General features: G+C 45.0%; 1 protein-coding gene across 4 annotated transcripts in view; it reads left to right on the plus strand.

Moving 5' to 3' along the window:
- The window catches only part of FAM222B (family with sequence similarity 222 member B), a 55,043-nt gene extending 36,150 nt beyond the window's left edge, over positions 1-18,893 (plus strand). For 2 of the 4 annotated variants that reach the window (XM_032457606.1, XM_006184942.2), the window contains exons 2-3: positions 8,591-8,712; positions 14,992-18,893. In XM_032457606.1, the coding sequence (XP_032313497.1) occupies positions 8,631-8,712; positions 14,992-16,598 (1,689 nt within the window). In that variant the 5' untranslated portion in view covers positions 8,591-8,630 and the 3' untranslated portion in view covers positions 16,599-18,893. The remainder of the gene's footprint in view (positions 1-8,590; positions 8,713-14,991) is intronic. The other 2 variants (XM_032457607.1, XM_006184943.3) reach the window with 1 other exon arrangement.
- Positions 18,894-19,297: the final 404 nt, after the last annotated feature.

Raw genomic sequence — 19,297 nt, forward strand, 5'->3', positions numbered from 1 at the left:
TAAGGCTATAGAAACTCTCACCAAAATTGTTATACATCAGAATTCCTCATCATCTCTCACCAAAATTGTTATACATCAGAATTCCTCATCATCCTCTACTCAGGCTGGGGGAGAAGGAAAAGCCTAAATGAACAGAACATATTAGTATATCAATCATGCCTTATCCTAGTACCTTAAAATCTGCCTTTTGCCAAACTCACCCTGGATGGCAGCAGGCTAGAAGATACGGTGAAGGGTGATGTGTTTAACTTCATTTCCTACCTGCACTGAATTTACTAGCCTTTCTTAAACTCTTCAGTAGAAATCTAAGGCCCATAAGCTCAAGGCATTGTGCACAGAGAACTAGTTCTAGGAAGGTAACAGGCCAAATGAATATATAGAGGATATAGTAGATTCATGGCCATGGAAAAGTGTGAGTTCCTTTTCACCCCAAATTTAAAATACCTTAAAGAGCAGAAAGATGCTACTTGTCAGAGACCTTGGTGGGCTCTATGATAGCCAGCCAGCTTCCATCGTAGTTCAAGTGTCCAAAATGGAAACTGACTTAGAAAAGGTGAGTTGAGAGTGGGTTCAGAGTTAGTCAGGGTTTACTTCTCACATTCAGGGGAGAGTTTGAGGGTAGGAGGGAAAGAATTTTCTGTATGAGGACTGTTTGAGAATGAGAGATAACTGTTTGATCATTACTTGTATTATTCTCTGACACAATTTCCTCAGTGTGAAAGATACAGCTTTCCCATGGAAAAAGGTCTGACCACTTGAACCTAAAGCTTTTCTTTGCTTGCCTTTATGTAGTCACTTTCCTAATACATTCTTACCATGGTTATAGTTGCTGGCTGTTTGTCTGTTTTTGGAAAGGAATTTTCACCAAAAGCTGATTCCAAAGTGTTAGGCTAGCCAAAGTATAATAGAGTTACAGTGCAGAGTGCTGATCTGGGACAGGTAGTTCCCTAAATCCATAGAAAAGTCAGTAATTACGTTTACACTTAAAAAAACAAAGCCATGGCTTAGAATTGTATGTTCTTGTTGTACATAATAGTGTAAGAAGGATATGATAGGTGCTCAATAAATGTTGACTTGAGAGGGGGCTGTGGTATAGTGCAATGTTTTTTCAAACAATTTTGTTTGTGCCCATAATAAGGATTGCATCCTAGTAAATACACACGTGTAATTTAAGTAGCTGAAACAGAGTCATGAAACAGTAAGCATTCTTACTGTTACTTTGTGATTTTTTTTTTAAGGCTACTCACAGCTTGCAGATTAAAAAGTACTTGTCTAATGGAATGAGCCACAGGTTAGGAGTTCAGAGAATCTAATATGGGGACTACTATCCCCCTGCATATCACTGGTTAAGTTACCTAATCTTTCTAAATCTGGGTTTCCTAATCTGTAGAATGGGAATGATACTTATTCCATCTAGGTTAAAAGATTATTTTAAATTTCAAGTGAAATTATGTAAACATGTTGCAGAGTGTAAAGAACTATCAAATGTAAGGTGATGGTTTGGTTCTGTTGGCAAAATAGAAAGTGACCTGAATTTTAATAGATTAGGAAAGTGATAATAGTCAACATTTGAATGGTGTTCAAGCACTTGAGTATATTAAATTCATTTAATCCTTTCAACGATCCTACTAAAAGTAGTACATTTTACAGATGAAGTTAAGTTTTTTCCCCCCAGATCACACAGCTAGTAAGCCGCAGAGCTGGGATTCAAACCCAGTCTTGTCTCTTCAGCAGTCTGACATTGTGCCCCCTTGTTAATCCAGATTTTTTGACGTAATTTGAGCTACAGTTGATACTTAATCTATATGTGAATTTTCCTCTTTTAAAAATTTATCAGAAAATGACTGCCCTTGCCACCCACTTTTTTCCTAGGTTACTTTCTTGACTCTGTTGGTTTTATGTTCAAGAAATGAAAGCTAAGTAGAATGTTACCCTAACCTAGCTAGCTCAGATTTATATGATTTCCTTGCTTTTGGACATTTAGTTGATTGTTTTCATACAACTATGAACAATTTGTAGTGAAGAGAGTTGTATGTAAATCTTTGTTTACATCGCTGATTATTTCCTTAAATTAGATTTTAGAAGTGTAATTACTGTATCAGAGTATGAATATTTAAAAAACTGTTCATGCTTGTTTCCAGAGTGTGGCAATTTAACAACTCAATTTAGTGACTCTTTACCATATCCTAGACGCTGTATGTATTAGATTTTTTTCAAACATGTTTGTCAAGTTTTAAGCAAAAAAAAAACATCGTCCCCTTTAATTTATATTTCCTTAATTATTAGGTTGCTTACATTTCTGCACGCAACTTTGGTGGGAGCATGACTTTGGTGGGGGTCGTATCTTCAGTCCACTCACATGCATTCAGGTGTTACCGTGGATCCTGTCTCTTCCACTGCTCCCATTCATAACTCTTCAACACCTGTTAGGCCATCCTTGCAGTTTTGACAAACTATCCTCTTAGGTAGTGTAAATCAGTGCTGCTTATTACATAGCAAAAATACAGGTTTATAAATGTTCCTTGAAATTTCTAAACCTAGCAGTGAACTTTGATGAGGCACTTTGGACTCTCAGAAAAGGAAGACACTTTAGCACCAGGGTGAGGAAACACAGGCACACACAGAGCCAGACAGTCTCATCTAGCTTGTTTCAGAGTAACACCTTGTGGTCATGTACTCAGGATGGAGCAGGCTTTCCAAATGACCTTGAGTCTCTTAAATTTCTGTCACCCTTCAAACATGAAAGTCAGACTCTAGACTGGGTAGAGGGCCTGCTCTGGTGAGGTGATTCTGAGGCAAGGGAGTCACTAGAGAATCTGGCCTCTGTTGTACCTTGTACAGTTGAGGGGAGGAGAAAGGGCATGAATAAGCAACTTGTTTAGCTGTTCTTTAAATACATGCTTGCCAAACATTTTTAACAGCCTGCTAAATTCTTAAAATTCTTTTTCCATATTGTGGCTGTGATCTGTAAGATTACAGAAGCTACACTGGGAAATTGTCATTTCCATTTTTATCTGAATGAATGCCTGTCTATGGTCTGACTTTTTTGGGGCTCAGTCAAGGCCTATTAAAGGACTTTTTAGATACCCTAAGACTTAAAGTTGTACCCAAATCCTACAGATTTCCTTTTTTTTTTTTTTTTTTTAATGGTTTGACTCTTGCCTCAGTTTTCCCATACGGGTGTGAGATCAGTGCTTCTCTGGCAGCTTTTCATGGTCTCATGTAGGACTGAGGACTTTGAAGATTAAAAACTGCTACATAATGATAGCTTATTTGTTGAATTATATTTCATCTGAGTAATAATCGGAAACTTTCTGCCTCCGTACAAGTTTCTACAGGAAATTGTGAAAGGTAAAAATCCAATATTTGTGTCTTATCTCAAGGAAGCGGTTTCTTCTGGTTTCTTGTTGTTCTCGTTGTGTTGCTGGGCACAGCCCCAAGTACTTATGAGTAAAATTCTACCCAGCCTGATAGCTCTGCTTGCAGTTATGAATGTGATTAAATACAAAGGTCAGTCTACCTTTCTGGAATGGTTCAGCTTAAGTTATAGTGATCCAGTCCTGATAGGAAACTGAAGCCTATTACACACTATTATGAAAAGTTGCAAGTTCTGATTTAGCAGCCTGCAATGAACACAGCCTTTATTTCACATTTTTAGAACACTGATTTCTACCTAATGGGGATTAAAGTATTGAAGCCAAAGGATACTTTTCAATACAATGCAAAGTAGTACCTGGGCTCTTTTTTTTTTTTTTTTTTTTTTTAGGTGCCTAGGCGGCTTTTATCTCCTCTGCCCTCACTCCCAGAGTGAAGGCACCTGTGTACACACCTACACAGACACATGTTGGCACTTGTATTATCCGTGTGTTTCAAGGACTTAAATTCAGATAAATTCCAGAGCCTGGGATTAAAGTGTATGTTGTTTTTCAGGAGTGAACCAGTAATATTTATTAAACAAATTCACACTCAATTTGAAAAGTTAATGTCCAGGGTAAATACTTTCCTGGGTCCTGAATAACAAATTTAGGAGAAACCACTGAGTCATAAATGAATAATAAGAGGATCCAGGAAAGAGTATTCATGCTGAAGAAAGCACTGGCAGAGAAAGCACCTAATTTAGGGACCAGATTATTGGAGGTTGGAAACAGAATAGGAAGAGGACCTGTTGTGATGGGTTCTAAAGGGTAGTTAGGAGTAATGTTTCCAAACCTCATATGTCCAGTTACATGGAGATGGTTTGCAGCAGCGATAGTTCTGGGCTTTCAACAAATTTAGTTCAGAGGGAACATCCATCTTTCTCTCCTTCTCTTTCTCTCAGCCTAGAGTTGTGAGGTCACAATTGCAAGTGACTTCAAGTCCCCTATTGGGTTAAAGATAAAGAAGAAAGATGCCTTAGAGCAATGATGAACTTTATTCAGGTTGGGTAAGCAGTGAAAAGTACAAAGTAGTTGGAAGTTCATAGTTACCTGGGCTGACAAAATTGCCTGTTGAATAGATTATTTCATTGACACAGACCATAAAGATGACTGATTCTGCAGAATCTAATTTACTAAACATGTAACTTTTGCCATCTTTGGACCTGTTTATTTTCCCCAGAGCAGTATTTCCCTTAGGTTTTAACCTAGTTTCTTGGACCCCAGGAGTAAAGGAACAAGGAGCAGTAGGTTAAAACTTTTACCCCATTATCAAAAAGTGGTCTTTTTAGATAAGCCTTTGCCTCATGGATGAGAAGGCTTATTGAGAGATAGTGATGACTCTTAATGCAGTTTCTCAGTGTTCATCATATTCTCTTAAGATGCAGGTACTCAGGGTTTTCACTGTTGGGTATATTTTATAAAGTGGAGTCAAGTAACAAAGGGCATAACATTTTCTTATCCTGGGATTTCAGAGATGGCACTGCTCTCAATTTCATTTTTTAATTAAAGTCCATGAATGGCAGATTTAAAATTTTGAATCATAGCATAAATAATAAACTGGGCTAGTCAACCTATTTGGGGTGGGGGGGGCGGTGAGGGTTCTTTTTGAAGGCAGGGAAAGGAAAGGAAAACAGGAGAGAGGCCTGGCAAAGAAGGGTACTGGAAGACATTCGATTGTGGGTGGTGAGACTTGCTGGGAAGTGATTAGATCGTTTCACTCTCAACTCCCAAGTAAAAATTCCTTTGCTAACATTTTCTTTTCTTTCCCCCTCCTTTTCTCACTAAAAAAAAACATATGAAGAGTCTTCCTCCTTTTCTACCCTTCAGTGGTCTTAAGCATAGACAGGGACAAACAGTACAAACAGCTGAACTTTTCCTACCAGCACAAACCTGTCCTAAGGCAGAGATGATCCTTTATCAGATGCCACTCAGGAAAGCAGAGAGTGTGATTCCACAACTCTAATAAAACCTCTACCAGCCTTGGGGGTCAGGGGGAGATGGGGAGCACGGATGAAAGTCCTTTTGAATTTTCCCAGTGGGGACAAGGGCTTTGTTCCTTAATTCAAGGTAGTCTGGGAAAAGCTAGCACTTGTGCAAATGCCCCAGGGGAGTTTGAACACCTTAATTCTGTGCACACTGTGATACTGTCGTCTCCCTGCTTAGGGAACAGACCAGCTGGTGGTAGGAAAGCTGGCTGAGAGCTGTCAGAGAGGTTCTGCCAAGAACTTTTTTCTTTCTCTATGATGTCTGTAGCTCATTTGGCCTGAGCCCCAAGTTACTACTTGATTTAGTTCAAAGTCAGGACTTGAATTTTGAGGCTCTTTCAGAAAAGGAAGAACCTGGTGTTGACTTCTGGGTCTAATTGTGCTTCTGGAAATATCAGCTGTAAAATTATATTGGAATTTACGTTTAAGAAAAAGCCAGATGGTAATCAAAATGTGTGGGTGGTTTAAAGTTTTTAAATAAAAGGCCTGTGCTTCGCTGCCAGGCCTCCAGAGGAGCTTTATGCTGTGCATCCCTGCTTTCTAGAATAGATTATGGAAGTTGCTTCCTTCCCGTTTCATCACAACCCTCATTGACCTTGCTACATTCTCTGCCTTCCCTGCCCTAACAGAACCTGATTCTTGATTTCAGTAGAACTGCTCAAGAGGCTTGAAGACTTCCTTAGAGCGCAGTCTTTTGCAAAGGATGGCAGACCCCTGAACTCTTAAAGAAAGGGTCACAATATAGAGGCTGCACTCCTAGCAGCCCAGATGATGTCAGTAAGAACTCAAGAGTATTCTAGACTTGCTGGGTGGTTCTGGTTGGGGACATAAATCATAGAGGGTTGCACTCTCTGGTGTCTTTCTCACATGTACTCCTTCCTGCCCAAACTATACACTGACGTTCTGTAGTCTACAGAATTCACCTCTTGTTTTTTGCTCCTTTGTTTGCTGTCGGTAAACCTGTTAATGCCTTTTGCCACAGTTTAGCTGGCTTATTATTTCTCTCCTGTTCTTCCTATTGAAATCCAGACTTGTGGCTTGAAGGGCAGTATCTTATGGTCAACTCTTGGGATCCACAGCCCCTACTTATTTCTTCTTGGTTGCAGGTATAAAGATTTAATAGGTGTATCAGAGATTACAGTTATTCATAGGCTGGTTCCTTCCAAAAATTATAGCTGTCTGTGAGACAGCTGAGTGGATGTGTTTTTTTGTACCTCTAACATCACAGTATTTTAGCCTTCCAGGTGAAGTACAAGGTGTGGAAGTGAGTGTGCTTGGCTTGTTGGAAGAGCCCCAAGGAGACCTCCATGACTGGCCCTCAGTAAGAGGGGCAAAGGAGGTTAGAAGATGAGGTCAGAGAGGTAATGGTAACAGATCATGGAAGGCCTTGTAGACTACGTTAGGATTTTGTATTTTATTCTGAGTGAGATGGGAAGTCTTTGGAGATTTTTGAGCTGATACGATTTCCAATTAGAAAAATAAATTACTCTGGCTGCTGTGTGGAGAATAGATTAGGTGATAGGGGCAAGGGTGGAACAGAGAGACCATTTGGAAGGCTACTGTAGTAATCCAGGTTGAGATGATGAGACGACAAGTGAAATGACTGCCTATCTCCAAGAAACGTTAGGAGACCTAATTGAGAAAGCATCACTAAAGCCCCTCATACAGCCCATTTCACAATATTAGCCTCCAGTATTTGTTAATTCCCTTCCTTTCCTTGGAGTTTGCCCTCAGCTATATTAGGACCATAGAGGAGAGGTTATTAAATAGAGATCAGCACTCACAAGGGAAGGGATTGTAAGCATTTGACCCCAACAGAAGACTTTTTATTTCTTGAGGCACTGCAGTTGGCACACTGTGTTCATTCTGTCATCCCACCCACCAGAGACCTGAAAAGACTGAATCTGTGCCAGAACTCTGGGGCAGCTCTGTTCTCATTTAGGCATTCACTCTTCAGTTCTTTCTGCAGTTGCTATCTTAGACACAGTTTGAGCAGCCTCTTTTACAAAGTATCTTTTCAGCTACCTGGCCTTGCAAGCTGGAGCTCTCTGATACGCATTGTGACAAGGTAGTTTCACATGCCTGAGAGGGCCCTCCAAGGGAAAGACAGAGGTTTTATGGTCTTTGTTTAACATTTGAGCTTTCTCCTCATTATTCTTTTGTTGTGATCTAAAGCCTTAATATGCCAACTTGATTTCTGGGTTTTGCAGTATTGGAAAGGAATTTCATGTGTTTTAGTACATTATACTTGCTTGAAAAAAGCTTGGTCTATGGTACACAGAGAGCTTGCACTGTTGACAGGCCTTCAGTGTCTAGTTGTTTGGACTGCTTATGTCTTGTTGGTAGACTTCACTGATGAAACCATGCCATCTTGATAAAATGTCAGGATCGCCTGCCCAAAGAGGGCTGCTGGCAGCCTGCCACCTCCTTGATTTACGCTGGGAGCAAAGCAACTTTTTTCTTTTTTGGGTCCAGGAAGTCTAATTGTGTGAAAGGCAAATCCCAGTTGTTAATTTTGTCTCTTAGGATGCTTTTCTCCTTCTTTCTTTTAAAAGTGGGTTCAGGTGACTAGGGTCACAAATTGGACTTCAGGTGCCTTTGCAGCTCATATACAGCACTGCCTCTGGAGATGTGTGACTGCCCCAGCCCCTAGGCAGGGCTGCGAGTAGACCGAGCCAGGCCCTATGAGGGTGAGCTCTCTTTGGGAACGCTGTTCTGTTTTCAGGGAGAAATCATCTTTTCCTTCACCTGAGTAAAACCGTGCTCTATAGTGTTTCCACTCCTGCCGTACCTAGGGCACAGACGAAAGCCAGCATGCCGTGTATCTGGCAGTGCATGGGCTTATCCAAAAGCAGTAGCGAGAGGTAGTCTGCAGGAAATGCAAATGCCGAATGGGTGCATCTCTAGCTTGTGAATATAAAAGACCTTCGGCTGTTTGTGTGGATAGGTATTTTCTAGGTTTTAATTTCCCTACCCGAGCATCTGTGCTGTCTGAAATATTTTAGCCATAGTAATAGTTGAGAGCAAATTGTTGCTACAGATAAAGACATAGATATATTTTCAACCAACATGCTACTAATTAAATTGCTTATCTATCTAAACGTGGGCCTCTGCTGCTCATATCCGATGTCCCCAGTATCTTCCTTGAGGCGCCTTGTGTCCCATGACCTCGTTTTTTTGTCATTACAGTGTGACCGACTGCCTCATGTTGTGCTGATGCTGGTCTGCCATGCTAGCCTGTCTGCCAGGGCCAGGCGACCTGTCCTTTCAGCTTCTTTCTCACACGCAGATGAACGCTGGACTTCAGAAATGTAAGTAATCTGGATCCCAGGGGAGGATGTGATCCTTTATTTTGTCCCTACATTTGGGCTATCCCAGAGGCACATTTGGAGTACCCTGACCGTGATCTTGGTCAGTAAGTACTGCTAAGATATTCTTCAGTGCAGATAGTAAAACAGCTGCAAAAATTGTCCACAATGTGAAACACTTCGCTGATCAGAGAGATCCTCTTAAACACTAGAATTCTCCAGTGTGTGTCATCTTCATTGTTGCTGACAGCTGTCTGTTGAGCGACACGGTTTATAAGGAGTTTTATAGGATATATATATTACCCTTCAAAGAAGTGTTTTAATTTGAACCTTCATGAGGAATTGAATGAAAACTCACAGTCCGGATTACTTACTGTACCTCTGAAACAAACTGTTTCCACTATTCTGTTGTTTTGAACTCTCTGAGCCCTCTCTGCCTTGGAAACAGTTCCCTTTGGCTTTGCTGTCTGCTCCCTGAGCCGTTGCCCTTAGTTCATAGTAAGAAGCTTTTGCCTCCAGAAGGGATAGGGAGCTAGCTTTCTCAGTCTCTCTGGGTGTATTCCTGTTAATATGCTTGCCACAAGATTGATGTTTTGAGAACCTTCTGTTAGATTCCTGTCTTAAATTGGCTGGAATTGGGGCTTTATACTTCATAGTTTCCCAGATTCCTACCTTCTATCCCTGTACTATGTGATGTGCAAGGAGAAGATTCTATTCCTGGCTCATTACCATATACAATATCTTCAAGTGTAAAAATGGTCCTAAATTTGGAGTAGACTTTCAGAGCAAAAAGGGGACATCAATGAGGCACCTAGGCTTACCCTTTAATAGGAGCTTCAGCATCTTACTTGAATCAATCCTTTAGTACAGAGGTTGGCAAACTTTTTCTGTAAAGGGTCAGATGGCAGACATCTTAGGCTTTGTTGCACATACTCACCTTGCTGTCAGAGTGCACAGGCAGCCGTAGACAGTATGTAAACAAACGAGTGAGGCTGTGCGCCAGTAAAACTTTCTACAAAAGCACAGCAGCTGGGTTTTGGCTTGCGGGCTGTAGTTTGCTGCCTCTGTTCTTGAAATCATCTTCAGAAGTTAAAAATGGCCTAGCTTCTTGACTGCCTTTCTTTGAGAGAGAGTAAGACTCAGAGCCTAGCTAGTTCTAGAATTTGACCAGTGACTCCAAGTTGCATAATGACAAAGCTGAAGGTGACAGTGTTCCTTCTGCAGCTGCTTGACATAATAGGCAAGCTGTGCTGTATCAGCTCTTCCCCAGCCTTTCTCTTACTAAATGACGATTGGGTGAGGAAGTTGTCGGTGCTCCCTAGCCACCCAAATCTGCATGCTCGCTGCATTGTGACTGGTTCCAGGCTTCTAGGGACGCAACTAGGGAAGGAGTATGCTCGGAAGCATATAATAAGATGACAAAGAGCAGCTCACTGTCTTTTTCTTCTAGGTTCCTTATCACACTTTGACAGCTTCACCCAGAGATGTGTTATCAAGGGCTGAGCCATTTGGGAGGAAAGGCGAATTGGCAGCTTTATCTTGGATGCTGATTTGGGACCTCCACTCCCTTCTCCTCAAAGTAGCCCCTAGTAGCCTCTGCCAACCACTGTCCTAAATCTCTCTTCAAGAATTGAGATATCCTTCTTCCCTGGTTTCAGGCTCACCTGTCCGTGGGGGACTGTATATTTGAGCCTCTTCGACTCTCTTGTTGCTCTCCTTAACTACACCCAAATTTTTGCAGAGGAGAAAACCCAGTAGTGTTTTTAAGCTCACTTTTGCTTTCTTCTTTCCTCTCCCCAAATGTATAAGAAAAAATCCTGTCATGTGACTCACCGCTTTTGCATTAAGCATTTACAGTTAAGGTGAGACGGAGCAAAAGCTGTCTCCTTTGGAAACCAACAGCCCAGGAGCTGCTCAGAGCCCAGGCCTATCAGCTATAGAGATCTTAAAGCCAGTTTTGTGATTCTGCTATTCAGCCTTTCCCTGCCACCATCCTCAGGAGAGTTGCTAGAAACACAGAACTCAGTATTTGATGGGGTGGGGATGGGGGACAAATGTTATAGCTTAATACACTTTATATTGCTAGAGCTCAAGGCAGGAGAGCTAGGTCAAGGGTCAGGACATGGGATATGTGGCTTCTTGACCCAGCACTGTAAGTCACCTGGCTAATCACTCTTCCCCAGGCTTGAGCTGCCATATGTACAGGATCACAGGACTGGTCCCTTCTAAGGCCAACATTTTCTTCTCTACATGCATAAGAGGATGTAATGCATTTCCCAACCTAGAGGTGCAGTTTGCCATAGTGTAGCAGACTGAATTAAAGTACATCTTGGCTTTGGGTGGGTCCTGTACCTGGTAGAAGACCACAGCTGAGGTTAGGTGGATGCCCTAGAACTATTCTAGATTGTATATTCCATAATGGCACTTGCTTTGAGAGTCCTCAGCCATTTGGAACCTTGTACTTGCAAAATTTGTTTTCCTCTGATCCATCTTCTCTTAGTTCCTCAGAAAATGTATTTTTGAACATTTTTTTGTCTTCATTAACTCCAAGCCTCTGCTTCTCTTTCTCCAGCTCATGGTAAGGTATATAGTGGTGGCTCAGTAAATATTTCTAGGTAGAATGGCTTAAATGACCAAAGTCCTTGGTCCTCAAATCATCTTTTAGTCAAAACTTTGACCTCTTTCATTGTAGAATCAGTCTTGGGGCCTAGGACAGATATCAAAGTTAATCTTTTATGGCTTCTCTGCATGCCTGTCTGCCCCCTAGTGGAAGGGCCTGGAAATGGTGAATTGGCCCAGTGACTGGATAAATTCAGAAATATCAGAAATATTAGTTGACATTTATTGAGTGCTTACCATGTGCCAGACATTAGCTCGAGTATTTTTATATATGTTCTCATTCATTCCTCAACAGTTCCATATGGGAGACTCTCTTATCTTTCTTTTCAGGATGAGGCACAGAGTGTCACTTTTCTATATCCCATTACTGCTCAGTGACTAGGCTAGAACTCACACTTGGGTCAGGCTTCAAAGCCTGTGTTTGAAACACATTGCCTGTGTCTCTCCACCTGTGGATGGAGGCTGCTGCTGCATTTGCCACCTGTGTCTTCTGACCTTCAAAACAAGACAAATGGGGAGGTCCCCCTTAGGGAAGCCTAGATTCAGGGAGATTCCCCTGCCAGTGCCTGTAGTAGACAACAGTGCTTTCTCCACTGCATTTAATGCTCAGACTCAAGTCCAGGGGATCCTGCAGTTATTAGGGCTTTCTTGGTCAGGTTACTGTGTCCCATCCGTGGGCAAATTCAGCCAGACCTGGTATCCTTGAATAACAGCTATGGACAGTCAGGGTTCCTGGTCACAGAGCACTTTCCATTCATTGGATCTCTTCATCTTAGTAATTCTGTGAGGTAGGACAGTAGGTATCATCCCTGTTTATAAATGAGGAATAACTGAGACTGAGTAGTCAGATAATAAAGCCACTGATTGAATCCGGATCTCTCTTTTTTCCTAACCACAGATTCCCTGTTCTCTACACTGCCTTATATCTCGATTAATGACACCATTGGTACCAGGTATTTAAATAAGTTGGTTACAAAACTGTAGTATCTGTGTTAGTTGCACACTTACAGGAAGATGACACAGAAGAAAGTCCTGTGTGGGGACTGAGATAAAGTATTGAGGAAAATTTGGCTCTTTTTTAAGGATTGGGCTTAAGTCTGGTATATGAGGTGAGTGATGTTGGATTCCCAGAATGTGGCCTCTTTCTTGTTCAATATGCTTGTCTCATCCTTGAGATTCTTCCTTAATGTACACCTGTGTCCATCTTCCCTGCCTGCCCCTCCTCTCGCTTTGATTATGATTTCTTTATTTGACTACCGTCATCACCGCGGTCAACGTCAGTGGAGGCAGGACAAAGAGAACTAATCAGTATAGGTGTCCATTCCATATTCCTGAGTGAGAAGCAGAAGCTACCTGCTGCCTCTGCTAGAAAAAACCAACCTGAGAGTCAGTATTGACTTGGAACAAAGGAGCTCTGTTACTCAGCAAGCCACTGTACCAGTCTCTCTCACTTGGCCTTCAAGGAGAAAAGCCCATTAGCATGGAGGAAAGCCCAGGGGCAGACCTTCATTCCCTGTCTGAACTGAAACCCAGCAGCTTGGGACTCCCATTACTCAACTGAGTCCCCGTTGTTCATCAGGTGGTACCTGTACTGATGGCATTTACCAAGTATTTACTGCATGTCTGCTCTGGGTACGGAAGGCACTGAGCTGGGAGCATCATATGCTTTTTATCAGACACCAAAGTACAAAGGCTGACCAGGGCAGCTTCTAATGGAATTCTGGTGCCTTGAGTTTAGGGACTATCTCTCAGTGTTCTCAGACTTTTTAGTATCTTCTTGTCCAGGAGAATGTAAAAAGGGTCAGAAAATGGCCCCAATTTGTAGAGACTGAAGGCTGTTAAGGGTCAGTAGCTTATAAGCAGCAGCAGAACTCAGACTTCGTTCTCCAGGCTTTGACCTTCCTCACCAGCTAGTGCTACCTACCTAGTGGGTGGGAGAAGACTGCCAGGCCTCTCTGCTTCCCTCCTTCCTCCCTTCAGTTGTCATTGTCACATTTATCCTTCTAAGACCTTCAAATCAGTCATCTTACAAACATTTCGTTTATAGGTGGAGCAACTATTCTGTACTCAGTAAATAAAGCAGAGCCTTAAATATGTTGGTGTGCCTACTAAGTTCAGGGCATTGTGCCGGTGTTTAAAAGCACAGACCTTTTCCTTTCTGTACCTTTTTGCTAAGTTCTACCTCAGTGAACGTAGGTCTGAATCTCTCTGCCCCTCCTGGACTTGAGCTTTCTTTTCCTGCTTCCAAAAGCAGCATTTTCTAAGCAGTTGCTGCCAGCCAACCAGCAATGTCACTAAACAAAGGCAACTGTGCCCTTTTCCTTCTAGCACACTCACTAGCCTATTTCTGTTCCAGTTGCTGCCCAGCGACATGACTTTGAATGGGGTCTTTTTGGGGCCAGTCCAGCTGAGGCCACAAGCCAGGCGTTTGGTCAGCTTAGTCCCCGGTCTGCCTTCTGCAAGGGGAGGAAGTAGGGTGGGAGTCAGCTAGCTGAGCCCAGGCTCCCAGCCAAGCCCCTCCACCCCCACCTTTTTTCTGCTTTGGGCTATCTGTGTACTTACTCAGCAAGCCTTTATTAAGCACCTTCTGTGTATACTCAGGGGAGACCCTCCCTCAGAGAGAGGGAGAACAGAGCAGAGACCCCTTGCAGGAGCCTGGCATCCTTAAAGAGCTCTTGTTCTCTGAACCTTTTCCTTTTTGACTGGAAGCACGACATCCGCTGGAGCCCCCTGATGGGAGGCAACTGGAGATGGGAACAAAGAGACTGTTAGCATTAATGAGGCCCATTGAGCAGTGTTTCCGCAGTCTCCAAAGGAAGGCAGGTTCTTCCTCTTTCATTTTGGAAAGTGACAGCGGACAGGGGCCGAATACAGACTATTTTTGGCTCTCAGGACTTAAAGATTCTCTGAATCCTTTCTTCTCAGTTCCCTCCCTGCTGCCCTGTCATTATTGTCACCCCCTACAAGGAAATAAATAAAGCCTTTTGATCTTCACCAAGGCAGGCAGAGAGTAAGCTGTAAACAAAAGTGAACTTGTGACATGGGGATGGGGGAGGGATGTTGGCAGCTTATTCCTATGCTCCTGTAAAAGAAGCATCCTGTCTACTGGGCCAGGAGGCCCACCCAGTGGGCACTGTGCCCCGGCTGCCAAGGCAGAGAGAAAGCTGATGTCTCACCGGCCACTGCAGACTGAAGAATAGTCATTCTGGGTGCCCTCTTCCCCAGGGTGTCATGGGGCAGGGGCTGAGTGGCCCTGACAAGCAGCTGTGCTTAGAACCCCCAGGCCGGCATGGGCTGGTAGGAACTTGGAGAGAAGTCTGTATGAGAAGTGGCCAAGTTCTGGCTTTCTGAGATACGGGATTTTTCAGAGTTGCTCTGCTATTCTGATCTTTAGTGACCTCACTGTAAAATGGGAATCATGATAGTACCTGTCTCCTAAAGCAGTAGCAAGCCTGTCACTTAGCAAAAAGCCCGGCCCATTATAAGTACTGACTAAATGTTAGCAGTGCTTGTTTTTGTGGGGGGCTGAGGCTGGGTCTGAATTGGAGACCAGGGAGGACAACTTGGCCCAGCCCTCAGATGGGAAATCTCGAAGGGCTGGTTGGCTTGGCACTGACGAGCTCCCTCTCCTTCTTTGCTCTCCTTCCCCTTCTCTCTCTCTAGGGGACACTACACAGAAAATGAGAACTGCTCACTATCCTACCCCAGCCGAATTGGACGCGTATGCTAAGAAGGTCGCAAACAACCCACTGACTATAAAAATCTTCCCCAACAGTGTGAAGGTTCCCCAGCGGAAACACGTTCGTCGTACTGTGAACGGCCTCGACACATCAGCCCAGCGCTACAGCCCCTACCCGACTCAGGCTGCCACCAAGGCAGGCCTGCTTGCCATTGTCAAAGTGCCAGCCAAAAGCATTCTCAAGGACTTTGACGGCACCCGAGCCCGGTTGCTCCCTGAGGCCATCATGAACCCCCCAGTGGCGCCCTATGCTACTGTGGCACCCAGCACTTTAGCCCACCCCCAGGCCCAGGCTCTGGCCCGCCAGCAGGCCCTGCAGCATGCACAGACCCTGGCCCATGCCCCTCCCCAGACGCTGCAGCACCCTCAGGGTATCCCGCCACCCCAGGCGCTGTCCCACCCTCAGAGCCTCCAGCAGCCTCAGGGCCTGGGCCACCCTCAGCCCATGGCCCAAACCCAGGGCTTGGTCCACCCTCAGGCCCTGTCTCACCAGGGTCTCCAGCACCCCCCCAACCCCTTGCTGCATGGAGGCCGGAAGATGCCAGACTCAGATGCCCCCCCGAACGTGACCGTGTCTACCTCAACTATCCCCCTTTCGATGGCGGCCACCCTGCAGCACAGCCAGCCCCCGGACCTGAGCAGCATCGTGCACCAGATCAACCAGTTTTGCCAGACGAGGGCGGGCATCAGCACTACCTCAGTGTGTGAGGGCCAGATCGCCAACCCCAGCCCCATTAGTCGCAGTCTGCTCATCAATGCAAGCACTCGGGTGTCGACCCACAGCATCCCCACACCGATGCCTTCCTGTGTGGTCAATCCCATGGAGCACACCCATGCGGCCACAGCCGCACTGCCCGCTGCAGGCCCTGTCAACCTGCCCACGGGCATCTCTCGAGCCCCTACTGGCTACCCTAGGGACCTCAAGCCAGTCGCCTGGAACCAGCACCAGCTGGCCCACCTGCAACAGATGTGCAGTGAGGCCGGTGGGACGCCGGCCCCTGGCCTGACAGGCAAGCATGCGGCAGGACGCGAGTTGGCAGGGCCTGGCTTTGTGGGCAAGGCCCCTGCCTACCCGCAGGAACTCTGCCTGGCACAGTCCTTCCATCTGAAGCCACCCCTGGAGAAGCCAACCCCATCCCCACCTGTCAACGGCCTGGCAGCCCCATTGGCCTACCCCAATGGTCACTACTTCCAACCCCTGTGGAACAACATTCTGCCCACTCCCAATAGCGACAGCTCGGGGTCTCAGGACCTTGCCGTGCCGTTCCACGGTGGGCAGCCTGCGGGCGCACCCCTCGACTGTGCGGCGGCTGCTGGGGCCCACTACCGGGCAGGGACCGGGGGCGGTCCAGTGGCGAGCCAGAACAGCTTGATGCAAACGGTGGATTACCTAAGTGGGGATTTCCAGCAGGCCTGCTTCCGAGAACAGAGCCTGGCCATGCTGAGCAAGGCCCACCGAGCCCCTGGCAACCGAGTCCCTGACCCCACAGATAGTCGGAGTCTTCATATTCAGCACCCTGGGTATAGATAGGTAGGCCCAGTGCCCTCCACAAGCTACACGTCATACATCACCCTTCTAGGTTTAGTCTTTTGAGTAATTGGATAGTTTGCAAGTTTTACTGCTCCAATGTGATCATTCTTGGATGTCTAAGAAAGGGAATTTGGTGGGATCTAATTGAGCACAGAAGGGGGATCCTCTGTGCCCGCATCCTCTTCTCTGCCAGCCCCAGCAACTTGTGGGTTGATGCTGGAGCCTAATCCCAACCCCAGACTTCTCCCCTGATGCCTGTGTATCAGTCAAGTCCCTCCCCCTCTGTCATTTTTCACCAGCCTATGTCAATTGCTGTCCTTCTGTTTCCCTTAGGACTGAGGTGTGAGCTAAGGGAAGGGCCCTAGGTGAGGTAGCTGTAGGTCCCCAGCCACCCAAGCTAGGCCTCTCTCTGTCTCTCTGTCTCCTTTTCTCTGGATTTTCTCTGGACTAAGAAGCCAGACAGCCCTGGAAGCTAATTCCGTATTTACCCAAAGACCTCAAATTAAAACTGACCTAGTCTTCATCTCCTCCCAGTCCCTCTCCATTCTTCAAGGCTTTGTTGTATATCTGCATTGATCCCAGAACCACTGCAACTGTCCTGGCAACAGCCTTGAGACAGGAGGGGGAAAAACCTGTCTTTGTATTGCTATCTCAGTTCCTGACTCCCCTTCCATCCCTAGAGAATTCTGTGACTGTCCAGCATACCCAAGATCTTTCTCACTGTTGTCTCTCCCCTAACACCTGCTGCCCTCATCCCCCATCCCCCCCACCTCTCCCCCAAAAGCAAAACAAAACAAAAATCTTCCTTGAGGAATTAGGTAGTAGGGAAGGGATGATCACATTGGAGTTTGGAATTAAAAACACTGAAAAAAAAAAGTTAAAATGCATTTGGTTCTCTCTACACTGGCTTAAGAATATTGCTCTACACTGTTTAACACGTCCTGTTTCTGTATGAATATAGTGTGGGTTTGAGTAGCATTGTGTGTGAGCGGCGTCCCACAGGTGCATTCACCCTCTAGTCACCTTTCTCAGCCCCTCAGTTTAATGAAGAAAGAAAGGAAAAAAAAAAAAACACAAAGCCTTAAGCTCTTTGAAATTTTCCCTTACCAAATGAGCATGGTTCTAACAGCTGGAGATGGGCCTCTATGGGAAACAGCCCCTCCTGCCCCTCGCCTGTTCTTCACCCATCCACTCTGTGCTAAACGCGTCTCGTTCCCAGGCGACAGTCAGTTGGCTAGAAATTTAAAGCTTTTCTGTAACTTAGATTATGTTTTGTTGTAATGTTTTGCACCCTTCTGTTAAAGATGCATAGTTGGGTTTTTTTGTTTTTGTTTTTGTTTGTTTTTAAACCAAATAAGCCCTACCCTTTCCTCTTGTCTCGGGAATGTGAGCTAATGTTCTTATTTAAGATTTTGGGTTTTGTTTACTATACTATCCACTGTTCTTTAGCCAGAACTTCTCTAGTGATCTGAAGCAATGTGACTGAAGACCATTTTTTAAATTATGTGTTGGCGAGATGCCTTATATTTAAAAAGAGAAAAAAAAAAAACGAAAAAAAAAAAAAGCCTGATTGTGTTATGCCAAATGATAGCAACATGAAGTCCTAATTTATTACTCCCAATTGTTTTCCTGCCGTCTGTGAACACTGGTACCTCCCTGTCCCTGAACCCCCAGGAGCACCTGTAGCTCCTGGTGTGATGCCTTCTCCCAGTGTGTTGGCCATCTCACCCCAGGCCCCCTTCCTGTTCTCACTTCTCTTGCGTTAAACTGAAAGAACCCATTGTCTCCCCTTATCCCTCGCTTGATCTCCAAGCCAGATATTTTTGCTGTAATTTTTTCCAATGCCTCTCCCCAAAAGGTGAGCTGCCATTTTAGGAAATTGGACCAGACACCAACTTGGGGGCTTAAAATCAAACCTCAAACCCATCTCTTCCTGTGTAGGGGTGCAAGTCTCTGAAGCGCTCACTCTCACCCCTAGTCTGCATGGAAAATGTACTGTGACTCCTACCCCCACCCCCCAACTGCCCTTGCCTTTGGTGTGAGATGTTTCCTAGTTCACCCTGAGCCCCTCTCTCCCTCTGCCAGCCAACCCCAACCAGCAATAAGGGGCCAAGCCAGGGCCTCCTAGCCACACTCCCTGCCTCCACCCCACACTGCCCTAGAAAATACCTGGATTCCCCCGCTGCCCACATACTGTAGCATTCATTCTCCATCTCCCTCCTCATCTCACCTGTGGTGGTTTATGGGCGTGATGGGGTTTTTAAGATTATCATAAACCAGTAAAAAGAAAAAACTCACCTTTTGATCTTGTCCTATTCGTTTAATGCTGTCAGTGTTTGAGGTGGTTTTTCTTAGCATGTCGTTTACTAGAAGGAAAGTAATTTCTCATTTTTAAGGGGACTCCTGTAGTATTTGTCCCACTCAGAAGCCCTCCCAATCCATCATCCCAGACCAGGCACTGATTGTAAGGCATGGAGTTCACAGTTCAGCCAGCCCCTGGCGGGGAGGGGGTGGGTACCCAGCTGACTGGCCTGCTCCCTAGGCAGGGCTGCCAGGGGTTTGGTGGGATCTGATGAGTAAGTACAATTTGCTGCCCTTCCCTGGAGGTCCAGTTCAATGTACTGCTGCTTTCACTCCAAGGAAGATCAGTCATTGAAACGTGGGGACCTGGTTTGCTGATAAGCCAGCTAACGCTAAAC

The sequence above is a fragment of the Camelus ferus genome, chromosome 16 (assembly GCF_009834535.1).
Source record: "Camelus ferus isolate YT-003-E chromosome 16, BCGSAC_Cfer_1.0, whole genome shotgun sequence".
NCBI lineage: Eukaryota > Metazoa > Chordata > Mammalia > Artiodactyla > Camelidae > Camelus > Camelus ferus.